The 11779-nt window shown below is 45.1% G+C and overlaps 1 protein-coding gene across 1 annotated transcript; it reads right to left on the reverse strand.

Moving 5' to 3' along the window:
- Positions 1 to 712: 712 nt before the first annotated feature.
- On the reverse strand, positions 713 to 1651 carry LOC120394212 (olfactory receptor 52R1-like). The gene has a single exon (XM_039518444.1). It carries the CDS (start codon positions 1649 to 1651, stop codon positions 713 to 715), a length of 939 nt encoding a protein of 312 aa, XP_039374378.1.
- Positions 1652 to 11779: the final 10128 nt, after the last annotated feature.

Consider the following 11779-nt stretch of genomic DNA (forward strand, 5'->3'; position numbering starts at 1 on the left):
CTCTGTGGCTGCGGCAAGGTCTGGGGCAGCATGAACTGAGGGCTTCTTCTGCCGCTGCTGCCAGGGCAGCTTGAGCTCTGCCCCCTCCCCAGTGGTGCCTACTGGGGCTGAAGGCTTGAACTCCTGCCAGATGAATCTGAGACAGCCCAGACTCAGGGTTTCTGCCTCCTTCTGCTGAGCTGCTCCGCATGAATCACAGGCTGATTTCTATGTTCTGTTCATTCCCTCTGAAGCACCTGGCACGTGGACCATTGGTTTTACCGATTATGGCCATTCTGATCTTCTTATTTAGACCACAGATGTATCTGCCTCCTGCTGTTACCCACTATACCCCATCCCCCTCTCAGAGCTGAGATACATCCCGGGAGTCCTGATAGGGTCGCTCTCTATATACAGAGTTAGTGACAAGGGCAGGGCATTGGGGAGAAGACACACAGCAGGGATGAGGCTTGACAGAAGAGATGGGGCAAGACTGTAATTTCAGGCATTCAGCTAACAGCAATTAGAAAGGTCACAACCCTGTGTAGTGTATGTAATCTGACTCCCCAGTTCATCACATTGACACAGCACAGTGAGGACAGGGAAGGGTTTACCGTCTCTTTGTCTGTCCAGGAAGTGATTCAGGGAAGAGGTCTCAGCATTATATACAAGCCAGCTCTGCACGGAGCTCAATCTGAGAGCCAGAGCACAAGGAGAAAACATTTACGTCTCCTTATGAAAAAAAGAGCTGGAGCAGCCTGCCCCGGATCTGTTTGGTCCTCACCCCATAAATGATGGGGTGTAGCACAGGGGGCACCAGCAGGTACACACTGGCAAAGAGAACGAGGAAGTGCCGGGGCACATTGTGGCCAAACCGGTATGTGAGAGAGGAGAAGAAATCCGGGATGTACAAAGCTGAGATGGCACAAAGATGAGAGATGCAGGTTCCAAAAGTTTTGAGCCGGGCATCCTTTGTGGGGAGGCGGAAGATGGCCCGGAGGATCAGAGTATAGGACACGGCAATAAAAGCCACGTCCATTCCGATCACAGAGAGAAGATCAAACAGGCCATAGTAACTACTGATGCTGATGTCAGCGCAGGCCAGCGTCACCACAGCTATATGCCCACAACAAAAGTGGGGGATGATATTGGTTCTGCAATATGGCCACCGCCTCGCCAGGAAGGGCAAGGGTAATGTGATTATGCCACTACGCAGTACCACGGCCAGGCCTATCTTGGCCACAACAGAGTTTGTCAGGATGATGGAATGTCTCAGGGGATGGCAGATGGCCACATAGCGATCCAAAGCCATGGCCACAAAGATCCCAGACTCCATCCCTGAGAAGCAGTGAATGAAATACATCTGGGTGAGGCAGGCATTGAAACTGATCTCCCTGGAATTGAACCAGAAGATGCTCAGCATTTTGGGTACGGTGGATGTGGACATGACCAAGTCGGTGACAGACAGCATGCAGAGGAAATAGAACATGGGCCCGTGGAGGCTGGGCTCCCTCTTCACCATGAACAGGATGGTGAAGTTCCCCAACACAGCTATGGCATACATAGCACAGAAGGGGATGGAAATCCAGACATGGGCTGCCTCTAGGCCAGGAATGCCCAGCAGGATGAAGGTGGAGGGGTTTCTGAAGTCGGTTGTGTTCGAATCTGACATAGCGTAGAGGAGAACGTGTCCAATTCGGAGGCATAAGGGTGTCTTCTGCATGTAGCATATGACTTTCTGTGTGTTCCCAGGATCTCGGGTGATGGTCGCAGTAGAAATGCCTAAATGGAGAGACAACATTAATATGAGACACTGCATGCAGTAGTGGAGGCTGCTCTCATGGGAGAAGCAGATTGAGTGCTCTTCACACACTGAAAAATTACATTTTCATTATTCAGAGAGAATAACTATGAGCAATGACCCTACTAAATCCAATTACATAATTTTATTATGCTGCTTGCGTTAATAATTCGTACATTTTGTGGTGGGGGAACCCTAAGAGGCACCAGTAGAAAACACAAGTGTGGATAGTGGTTATCTATCATTGTTCCTTAATGCAATGAGAGCCAGGATAGGGAGTCCATACTGAGGGGAGTTCCCCATTCAACCAGTTGCTTGAAATCAGAGAGGGGGGAAAAACAACCTTTTAGGAAGACATGTCCTGGGAGAATCATCCCAACTAGAACATACCTGAGGGAGAAGATCTGGGCCCCATTGATAGCAGCTCATGATAAACACTCGCTCATTCACAGCAAAGGACAAAACAAAACAATGTTCAGATCCCTAAGATACGGGATGGAGAATAACATGTTTGCGATATGTGTTCAGTTTTGGTCACCCAATCTCTATTAAAGGTATAGCATATGTAAAAGGGATTTCCAAGAAAGGCTTTCAGAATGGGGGAGACTGACATATGCAAACAGCTGGAAGAGTCTGGGACTCTTTAGTTTGCACAAGAAACAAAGAAAAGAGCATATGATATTGGAGAGAAAAATAAAAAATGAAACTAATTTACATTCAAATGGACAGTTCCCAACCAATACTAACGATAGACACTTAGTGCTCCAAGAGGACTAATTCCCCAAATCTGAGGAAAATTATCAGCAAAACTGATTGGGAGGAAAACTGTAAACAGGAAAATATGAATGAAAATTGGTAATTCTTTGATAACAGTTTATTAGATAGCGGAAATCTTATGATTCCACAGTCAACAAAGTGAATAACTTTGAGTAAAAATCCAGATCAGTGGAAAGTGAAGGCAGCAAGGGAGAGGGGGGAAGCAATATATAACAAGGAGGAAAAAGGGAAAATTGATCGCCAAGAACAGAAATTGGAAGTTACAAAAATTCATAAGGGATGTTATGATATCAGGGAAACCTGCATGTTTGCAAGGCTATGAATCACAGCAAGGTGTTTATTAAGTATATTAAGAAGCAGAGAAATCCTGGAAAAGTTTTATGTCAATTCCTGTGTTAAATGTAAAGTAATAAAAATAAAGGGAAAGGTTTTTCTTATAATAGAATTAACTAGGTTATGAAACAACAGAACATTTGGTATAAGATTAGAAAAAAAATGTCACCAACAGGGTTAATGCAAAACAGGTCTTGTCAAATAAACTTGATTTCATCCTTTTATGAAAGTACACATTGGTTGATCAAGGGAAAAATACTGATACAATGAACCTTGATTTCTCAGAGGCATTTGATTTAGTAGGGGTAACTATTGAGTTGGTGAGCTGGAGCAGGGGAAGGATTTGACCTCTTCACATGGGATTGGTGAAACAAACTGAATACAATTCTGGGGTCCAGATTGGAAAAAAGATGTACTTGGAGAGAGTGCAAAAATGAGCCACAAAAATGATTTGACGATAGAGAAAAGGCTGGATCATTAGACTTTAATGTGTATATCTGTTCAACTTATCAAAAAGATGATCAAGAGGAGACTTTCATAGGAAGAAAATCACAGGTAGTAATGGGCTCTGTAATCTACCAGACAAAGGCTGAGTGAAAACGAAGGGCTGGAAGTGGAAGCCAGGCAAATTCCAGCTCAAAATTAGGGCCAAATATTTAGCACTGAGGTTGATTAACTATTGGGGTACACTGTGAAGGGAATTTCTGGATTCTCCAATTCCCCATGTTGGCAGATCTAGACTGCACAGTTTTTTTGGAAGATCTGCTTGAAGGTTGTTTACACTAAAAATGCTACAGCCGTGATGACATAGCAATTCAATATAGACAATACTTACACAGATGGAAGGGTTTCTCCCCTCAGCACAGGTAATCCCCAAGAGGTGGTAGCTAGGTCGATGGAAGAATTCATCTCCTGCTGTCTACACCAGGGCACAGATTATCCAACACGTTCTTGGAATGTTTTGGAGAGAATTTTTTGTTCCAGGAGCTGGGGAAAGGTACTAGGAGAGAGACTGTTCTAGACTTGATTTTGGGGAAAAACAATAGATGACAGCTGGCAGTTTTTCAGAGAGACATTAGTAAGGTCACAAGAGCAAACTATCCCCCTGAGTAGGAAAGAGAGGATGTATGACAAGAGATCACAATGCCTTAACCAGAAGATCTTGAATGATCAAAAAAAACAAAAAAAAGATCCAAGAAAAAGTGGAAACAAGGTCAAAATACAAAAGAGTAATATAAATAAATAATACATATTTATAGGGGCAAAATTAGAAAGGCCAAGGCACAAAATGAGATCAAACTAGATAGAGAAAGGATAGCAAGAAAATATTCTACAGATACATTAGAAGCAAGTGGAAGACCAAGGACAGGGTAGGTCCATTAATAAATGAAGGGGGAAAAACAAGAATAAATGTGGAAATGGTAGAGGTGATTAATGACTTCTTTGTTTCAGTTTTCACCAAGAAAGTTGTTGATGTTTAGATACCTAACATACAGAATGACAGTGAAAATGGGATAGGTTCTGAGTCTAAAATAGGGAAAGAACAAGTGAAAAGTTACTTGGACAAGTTAGGTGTCTTCAAGTCAGCAGGGCCTGATGAAATAAGAGTAACCCAGGCAATTAAAGACCAGTCAGCTTCACTTCTGTATCAGGTAAGTTAATGGAGCAAATAATTAAGGAATCAATTTGAAAATGTCTAGAAGATAATAAAGTGATAAGTGATAGTCAGCATGGATTCGTCAAAAACAAAACATGCAAAACCAAAATGATAACTTTCTTTGACAAGGTAACAAGGCCTGTGGATGGAGAGAAGCAGTAGATGTGGTATAGCAAGACGTTAGTACAGCTTTCGATATAGTCTTGCATGATCTTCTCATTAAGAAACTAGAGAAATAAAACCTAGATAGATCTACTATACGGTGGATGCATAACTGGTTGGAAAATGATCCCAGAGAGTAGTTATCAATGGTTCACAGTGATGCTGGAAGGGCATAACAAGTTGCGTTCTGCAGGGATCAGTTCTGGGTCTGTTTTTTTTTCCGTGTCTTCATCAACGACTTAGATCATAGCATGGAGAGTACACTTATTAAGATTGCAGATGATATCAAGTCTTTGGAGAATCGGAGAAACATGCAAAATGATCTGGAAAAACTGGAGGAAAGGATCATTAGGGGTCTTGAATACACAACCTATGAGGAAAGACTGAAAGAGCTGTGTTTGTTTAGTCTGAATAAGAGAAGACTGAGGGGGGATATGATAACAGTTTTCAAATACCTAAAAGGTTGTTACAAGGAGGGCCAAAAACTGCTCTTAACCTCTGAAGAGAAGACAAGAAGCAATAGACAACTGCAGTAAGGGTGGTTTAGGTTGGATATTAGGAAAAATGTTTCAAAAAAGGCAAATGCTATGTTAGGTTATATTATCTGAAGTATAACATGGAAGTCATGGTATACATTCCTCAACTCGGATGTGGATTTGGTCTCAGTTGGAGACTAAGACAAAACAAATCCTGCATCTTGTCAGGGCATAGACTGTACTTCGCATTCCCTTTTAACTTTATGGCTCTGTCATGCTATGATGTAAAATCCTAGTGTAGACCCGGACATAGTCACACACACATCTTTCGGCTAAATACACTGGTAACTGAGTGAAATTTAATGGGCCTGTGTTTTACAGGAGATCAGACTGGATAATCAAATGATCCCTTCTGACCTTAAACCCTGTGGATCTATTGATAAAAAAAAGTAGACCACACATTTATATTTAATGTGTCTCATAACATGAACAAGGGAACATTTAGTTAAACTGAAAGTCTGAACATAAAATTGAGAAAAGGCAATTCCTACCATAATTCCTATTTGGCCTGTAGAACTCCTTGCTACCAACATTATTGGAGCAAAGAGCATGGGAAGGTTGGGATTCACAAATGGATTGGGCAGCTTAGGTTGTGCTGGTAGCATCACCTGTAGTTAAGGCTGTCTGACACCTTCCATTAGAAGACCTTATTTTCAGTTGCTTACAAGTTTGCCAGATTTTAGGTTTTTGGACTGAAATTTCCCATGCGGGGTCTCTGCTTCGAGAAGAATTTTTGAAAGTTTCAGGCATAACAGTTCAGCCGATTTCTCAGGAGAAAATATGTGTTACCCATGTTGAAAAATTCTCAATATTGTTCTTTTGAGGAGCCCTAGCACCTCCAAGTTTTCCAGCAGATAAAAGTCAGGTAACAGCCCCTGTCCCTCTGCCCCATTAACAGACAGAGCCCTGAAATGCAAGAGGAGCATGTGACAGTGTCTGTGCATTAACACACAGTTGGCTCCTGATACCTGCGCTCAGTTCTTGCTTGAAAGGGAGTTTTGCCTCACTGGGGCCTGAGCAAAGTACGGGCCATCGTGTCAGAATTTGGCCTTGTACTGCACATCTATTAACCTCTTTCATCCTGAAGGATTCACTGTGCCACTGAAATGCACCACCTGGGGCTGGAGTCCATCAGGCAGGACGAGCCGGGGTGCACAGAAAAGAGTGAGATTTTGGCCAGTGATTCTTTAGCAAACCCATCACTTATGGCAAGAGCCCTGGGATGTGTCGTGGTTGTGCAGGTAGGCAGGGCCGTCCTTAGGATTTATGGTGCCCTAGGCTAGATTATTAAACTGGTGCCCCTGTGCCTGATCTGCTCTTAGCAACACAAATATAAGCATACAGTATTGGAAAACTTGCCACATTCACGTTATTAAAACCAGTTTAACTTAATTAAGCACACTGTAATGCTGATGCACTAGCACTAAAGAAGTAGCCCTATAGAAAAAATTCTGATTTGACAGAATGATGCAAATAAGATAATTTTTTTAATTTGTCAAAATGTTATTGGAAATTTATATGAAGAGTTATTGAAACAAAGATTTGTTTTTAATTAAAAGCAATCTTTCTGGCTTTTTTGGCTGCAAAATCAGTTTAATAAGCTGGGTTTCCAAACAGTGGGAAAATATAACCCTAGTTTTACTGCTAGGTAAAGCACAAAGTGACCAAAATGAAGTCAGCACATAATCATCTCATCTAGATTAAGGTAGCACAGAAATGTTACAGAAGTCCTATTGTGCCTTATTTTTGTTTGGAAAGACATTGGCAATAGCAGCACATTCACATGATAAATCACTGCCTCTAAAGTTCCATCAAAAACTGACATTTTCACAGCTCTAGCATGATCTGCTGTACAGATTCTTCACAAGGAAGTGTCCCTGGCCTTTTTAACTCATATTAACTATGTATTTACTTTATGAAAGTTGGACAAAACATTGTGAAAACGTAAAACATTAGCTGCCTAATTATGGGCTGGCAAAAGCTATACCGACTCACAGGAAAAAAAAAAGCAGGAGAATCTTAGTACAACATATGGTCAGTCTATACCAGGAGTCGGCAACCTTTCAGAAGTGGTGTGCCAAGTTCACTGTAATTTAAGGTTTCTTGTGCCAGTAATATATTTTAACGTTTGTAGAAGGTCTCTCTCTATGTCTATATTATATAAATAAACTATTGTTATTATCTGGGGTCCCGGCCACTGGTCCTGCTCAGCCCGCTGCCAGCTGAGTAAATGGAACCCCAGACCGGCAAGCGGGCTGAGCGGGGCTGGTAGCTGGAACCTGAGACAAGGATCCCAGGCCCTGCTCAGCCCACTGGTGGTCTGGAGTTCTGACCACCAACTCCTGCCAGCCAGGATCCCGGCCACCAAGCCCCCTCAGCCTGCTACCAGCCTGGGGTTCTGCTCACCCAGGCTGGCAGGAGGCAGAGTGGGGCCGGCGGCTGGGCTCCTGACTGGCAAGGGGCTGACAGCTGGAACCCCGGAGTAGCAGCAGGCTGAGTGCTGCCGGCACCCCAGACTGGCAGCAGACTGAGCCACTCAGCTCCCCACCGGCCCTGCTCAGCCCGCCACCAGCCCACTCAGCCCGCTGCCGGCTGAATGAATGGAACCCCAGGCTGACAGCAGGTTGAGTGGTTCAGCCGGCCTGCTCAGCCCCCTGCCAGCCTGGGGTTCCTTGGGGGTCCCCAGGCCAGCAGCAGGTGCTGAGTGGGGCCAGCGGCCGGTATCCCAGCTGGCAATAGTGCAGCAGTTGGAACCCCAGAGCAGTGATGGGCTGAGCCGCTCAGCCTGCCGCTGCGTACCATCAAAAATCAGCTCACCTACCACCTTTGGCACGTGTGCCGTAGGTTGCCGACCCCTGCTCTAAACACTAATAAGGAGATGAGCATATTACAGTTGAGGGCTCTTATCAGGAGTAAAAGGCTATAGGAAAGTCAGTCAACATTTTTTGTTTCTCTGATGAAAACTGGTCCACTCCCTGCCTCAAACCAAACCTGTCACTAATAATTGTCAACAACTTAATTTTCTGTTTTTGGCTAAGATATTGATTTAAAAAAAATATTGAAATTGGATTCAAGATTGTTAGCAAGCATTTTTGGCAAACAAAGTTGTTAAATGACAATCTAAATGGCAACACAGCACTGCTTTCATGCTTGGCTCACCCCCCAGCCTGCTGGTCCAACAGCTTCAGTAGACCCCAAAATCCACCTCTTGGGGTGCAGAGTGGCAACAGCAGCAGCAAACCCTCAGGTCCGATCACATGCCAATGGGCACCACCGCCAGCCCAACAGACCATGGTGAAGTTAGCACAGCATCTGATCTCAGGGACGGGGCACCCATGGAGCCACAGCAGCTCATCCTGCCCTGTGCAGCTCCCCCCGGATGAGATGAATCGCTGCCAGCCCAGGGGAGACGCGCTCCCCAGCTAGGGTGACCAGATCCAGATGTCCTCATTTTAAACAGCCAGTCCTGATATTTGGGGCTTTGTCTTATATAGGCACCAATTGCCCCCACCTAGAGTGACCAGACAGCAAGTGTGAAAAATCAAGACAGCGGGTGGGGAGTAAAAGGACCCTATATAAGAAAAAGACCCCAAAATTGGGACTGTCCCTATAAAATAGGGATATATGCTCACCCTACCCCAACCCCCTGTCCTGATTTTTCACACATCTGGCTATATGGCTATCCCCAGCCCAGCCCTGTGTGACATTCTAATTCTGGCTCACTGCGGAGGAAGTGAGTTACTTTCACTTTCATTCCTCAGCAGGCACGCAGCCAGCCTCCTCCCCCCACCTACCCCCCCCCCCCACCTCACCCAACCCAGCCCTGATGGAGGGGGGGAGGGAGGAGAGAGAAGGGGCTGCACCAGGGGAGGAGGGAGAAAGCAGGGTGTTCTACATGGGGCAGGGGGGGAGAAGAATGGATGTAATGGGGGAAAACAAAGGATACTGCCTGGTTCCAGAGCCGCAGAGCCTGCCTCACCTCACCTCAGCCAGAAGGAAAGAGTCACACTCACAGGTGAGCTCCTTCCCCAACCCCAACCCCCTCCCCTTCCCAGAGACCCCAGCAGCCAATCCCCTCCCTCAGACTGTGCTGCATTCGGCTCTCTCTAGGACCCAGCAGCCTGTTTTTACATGCTTCACTGCTTCCCATCTGTCTGGCCTGGGCTCCCGGCAGAGCGGTGCCCCCAGACCTAGTGGTTCCCTAGGCGGCTGCCTATTCTGCCTATGCCTAAGGACGGCCCTGCAGGTAGGAAAGGACCAGAGACTTACTCTCTATCCCACCACACCCATGTTGCACAGGGTTTGTGAAACAGGTGAGCTCCTCTGCAAGAGATGGTACCTGTGAATTCTGAGACAGAAGTGTCCTCCATAGGAATCCCCCTCAGGTATCCATGACCCACACTTCTCTCAAGCCAGCATCAGCAGCAGTATCCCAAAATGAGAGACAACACGGGGATGTGCACCATTTATAATATAGCCCTGTGCAGTCCCCATGGGGTTCGCTCAGCCTCTAGAGAAGAAGGGAGGCTCTGAATGTAAACAGACTTTAGAGAAGCCTGTCTCCACTTCTGTGCTAATTATCCAGCTTTAGCAGCAAACATTAATTAAGGAACCTTCCCAAAGGGAGATGAGAACTCCTGGGCTCTGTGCTGAGTCATAGAGGAATTGGCTGCTCTGTACGTTTGTGTGTATGTATTTAAAAATTATAGCTGATGAGTAAGAAAATTAGGGATAATGCCTAACTCTCTGGAGGATCTGATGTCCTGTAAATTCTCAGGATAGATGGGTAGATAGTAGACAGAGAGACCTGGAGAATGATGACTAAGAGGAGACACGAGGACTTTTTCGCCTTCCTCCGCAGCATGGGGCAGGGGTCGCTTGCTGGAGGATTATCTCCTTCTTGAAGTCTTTAAATCATGATTTGGAGACTTCAACAGCAGAGTCAAGGGAGAGAATTATTTCAGGAGGGGGTGGGTCAGCTTATGTGGCCTGAATCTTGCGGGAGGTCAGATTAGATGATCATAATGGTCCCTTCTGATCTTAAATTCTATGATTCTATGATTCTATGACTTACAGCAAATATATGGGGCTGTCACTAAGGGATCACAGATCAGTACTTGTCATCAGTAACCATCATCATACTGTGCAGCACCTTTCATTGACGGATCTTCAAAACACCTAGCACAAAAAATCATTATGAACCATCCCCATTTTAATGATTGGTAAACTGAGGCACGGGGAGACATGACTTTTCCAAGGTTACACAGACACGGACTGACAGAACCCAAGTGTCCTGACTTCCCTTCCATGACCAGAGTCTCTCTGTCAGTAAGTGACCATATGAAAATGGGGAAAGGGACTCACGGTCTTTCACGGCCTGTTCACTGGAGGAGGGGAAGGAATTCCCTGGGGTGCAACCTGGAACTGGGGACCGCCGAGCCCTCTGGCATATCAGTCTGGGCCCCCTCTCACACTGTGAGTCTGTGACAAGCTGCAGTCTTAGGTCTTGCACTTACACAGCTATACACAAACCGGGACACAACCAGCTGCAATTACATGAATGTTTTCACTAGCCAGCCATGAAACAACAATAGAGAGTCTTCAACTAATTCCCCTCAGCTCCCCAGCCTAGGACTGACTGGTGTTGGAACCAAGCTTTGAAACAAAGGATAGAGTCACAGAATATTAAGGTTGGAAGAGCCCTCAGGAGGTTATTTAGTCCAACTCCCTGCTCAAAGCAGGACCAACCCCAACTAAATCATCCCAGCCAGGGCTTTGTCAAGCCTGACCTTAAAAACCTATAAGGAAGCAGATTCCACCACCTCCCTAGGTAACCCATTCCAGTTCTTCACCACCCTACTAGTGAAAAAGTTTTTCCTAATATCCAACCTAAACCTCCCCCACTGCAACTTGAGACCATTACTCCTTGTTCTGTCATCAGGTACCACTGAGAACAGTCTAGATCCATCCTCTTTGGAACCCCCTTTCAGGTATTTGAAAGCAGCTATCAAATGCCCCCTCATTCTTCTCTTTGGTACAGATGTGGGGACCTGCACGAAAAACTTTAAGCTTAACTACCAACTTAGATCTGGTTTTGCTGCCACCGCCCAAATTATTTAAGAGTTATTTGGGAAATACTGTCTATCTCCCCCACCAGAATATCTCCCTCCCAAGTACTATAACCCTTCCTGGGGTAGCCCTGAGAGACCCTCCACCAGTTCCCTGGTGAACACCGATCCAAACCCCTTGGATCTTAAAACAAGGAAAAATCAATCAGGTTTTTAAAAAGAAAGCTTTTAACTAAAGAAAGAAAGGTAAAAATCATCTCTGTAAATTCAGGAGGGAAAATAACTTTACAGGGGAATCAGATTCAAAGAGGCCAGAGGAACTCCCTCTAGCCTTAGGGTCACAGTTACAGCAAACAGAGGTAAAATTCTCTCAGCAAAAGGAACATTTACAGTTTGAGAAAACAAAGATAAAACTAACACACCTTGCCTGGCTGTTACTTACAAGTTTGAAATATGAGAGACTTGT

This window comes from Mauremys reevesii, unplaced genomic scaffold (assembly GCF_016161935.1).
Source record: "Mauremys reevesii isolate NIE-2019 unplaced genomic scaffold, ASM1616193v1 Contig42, whole genome shotgun sequence".
Lineage (NCBI taxonomy): Eukaryota > Metazoa > Chordata > Testudines > Geoemydidae > Mauremys > Mauremys reevesii.

Excerpts from the sequence above, each read along its gene's own strand:
- LOC120394212 (XM_039518444.1), bottom strand. The coding sequence starts at position 1,651 with ATGTCAGATTCGAACACAACCGACTTCAGAAACCCCTCCACCTTCATC.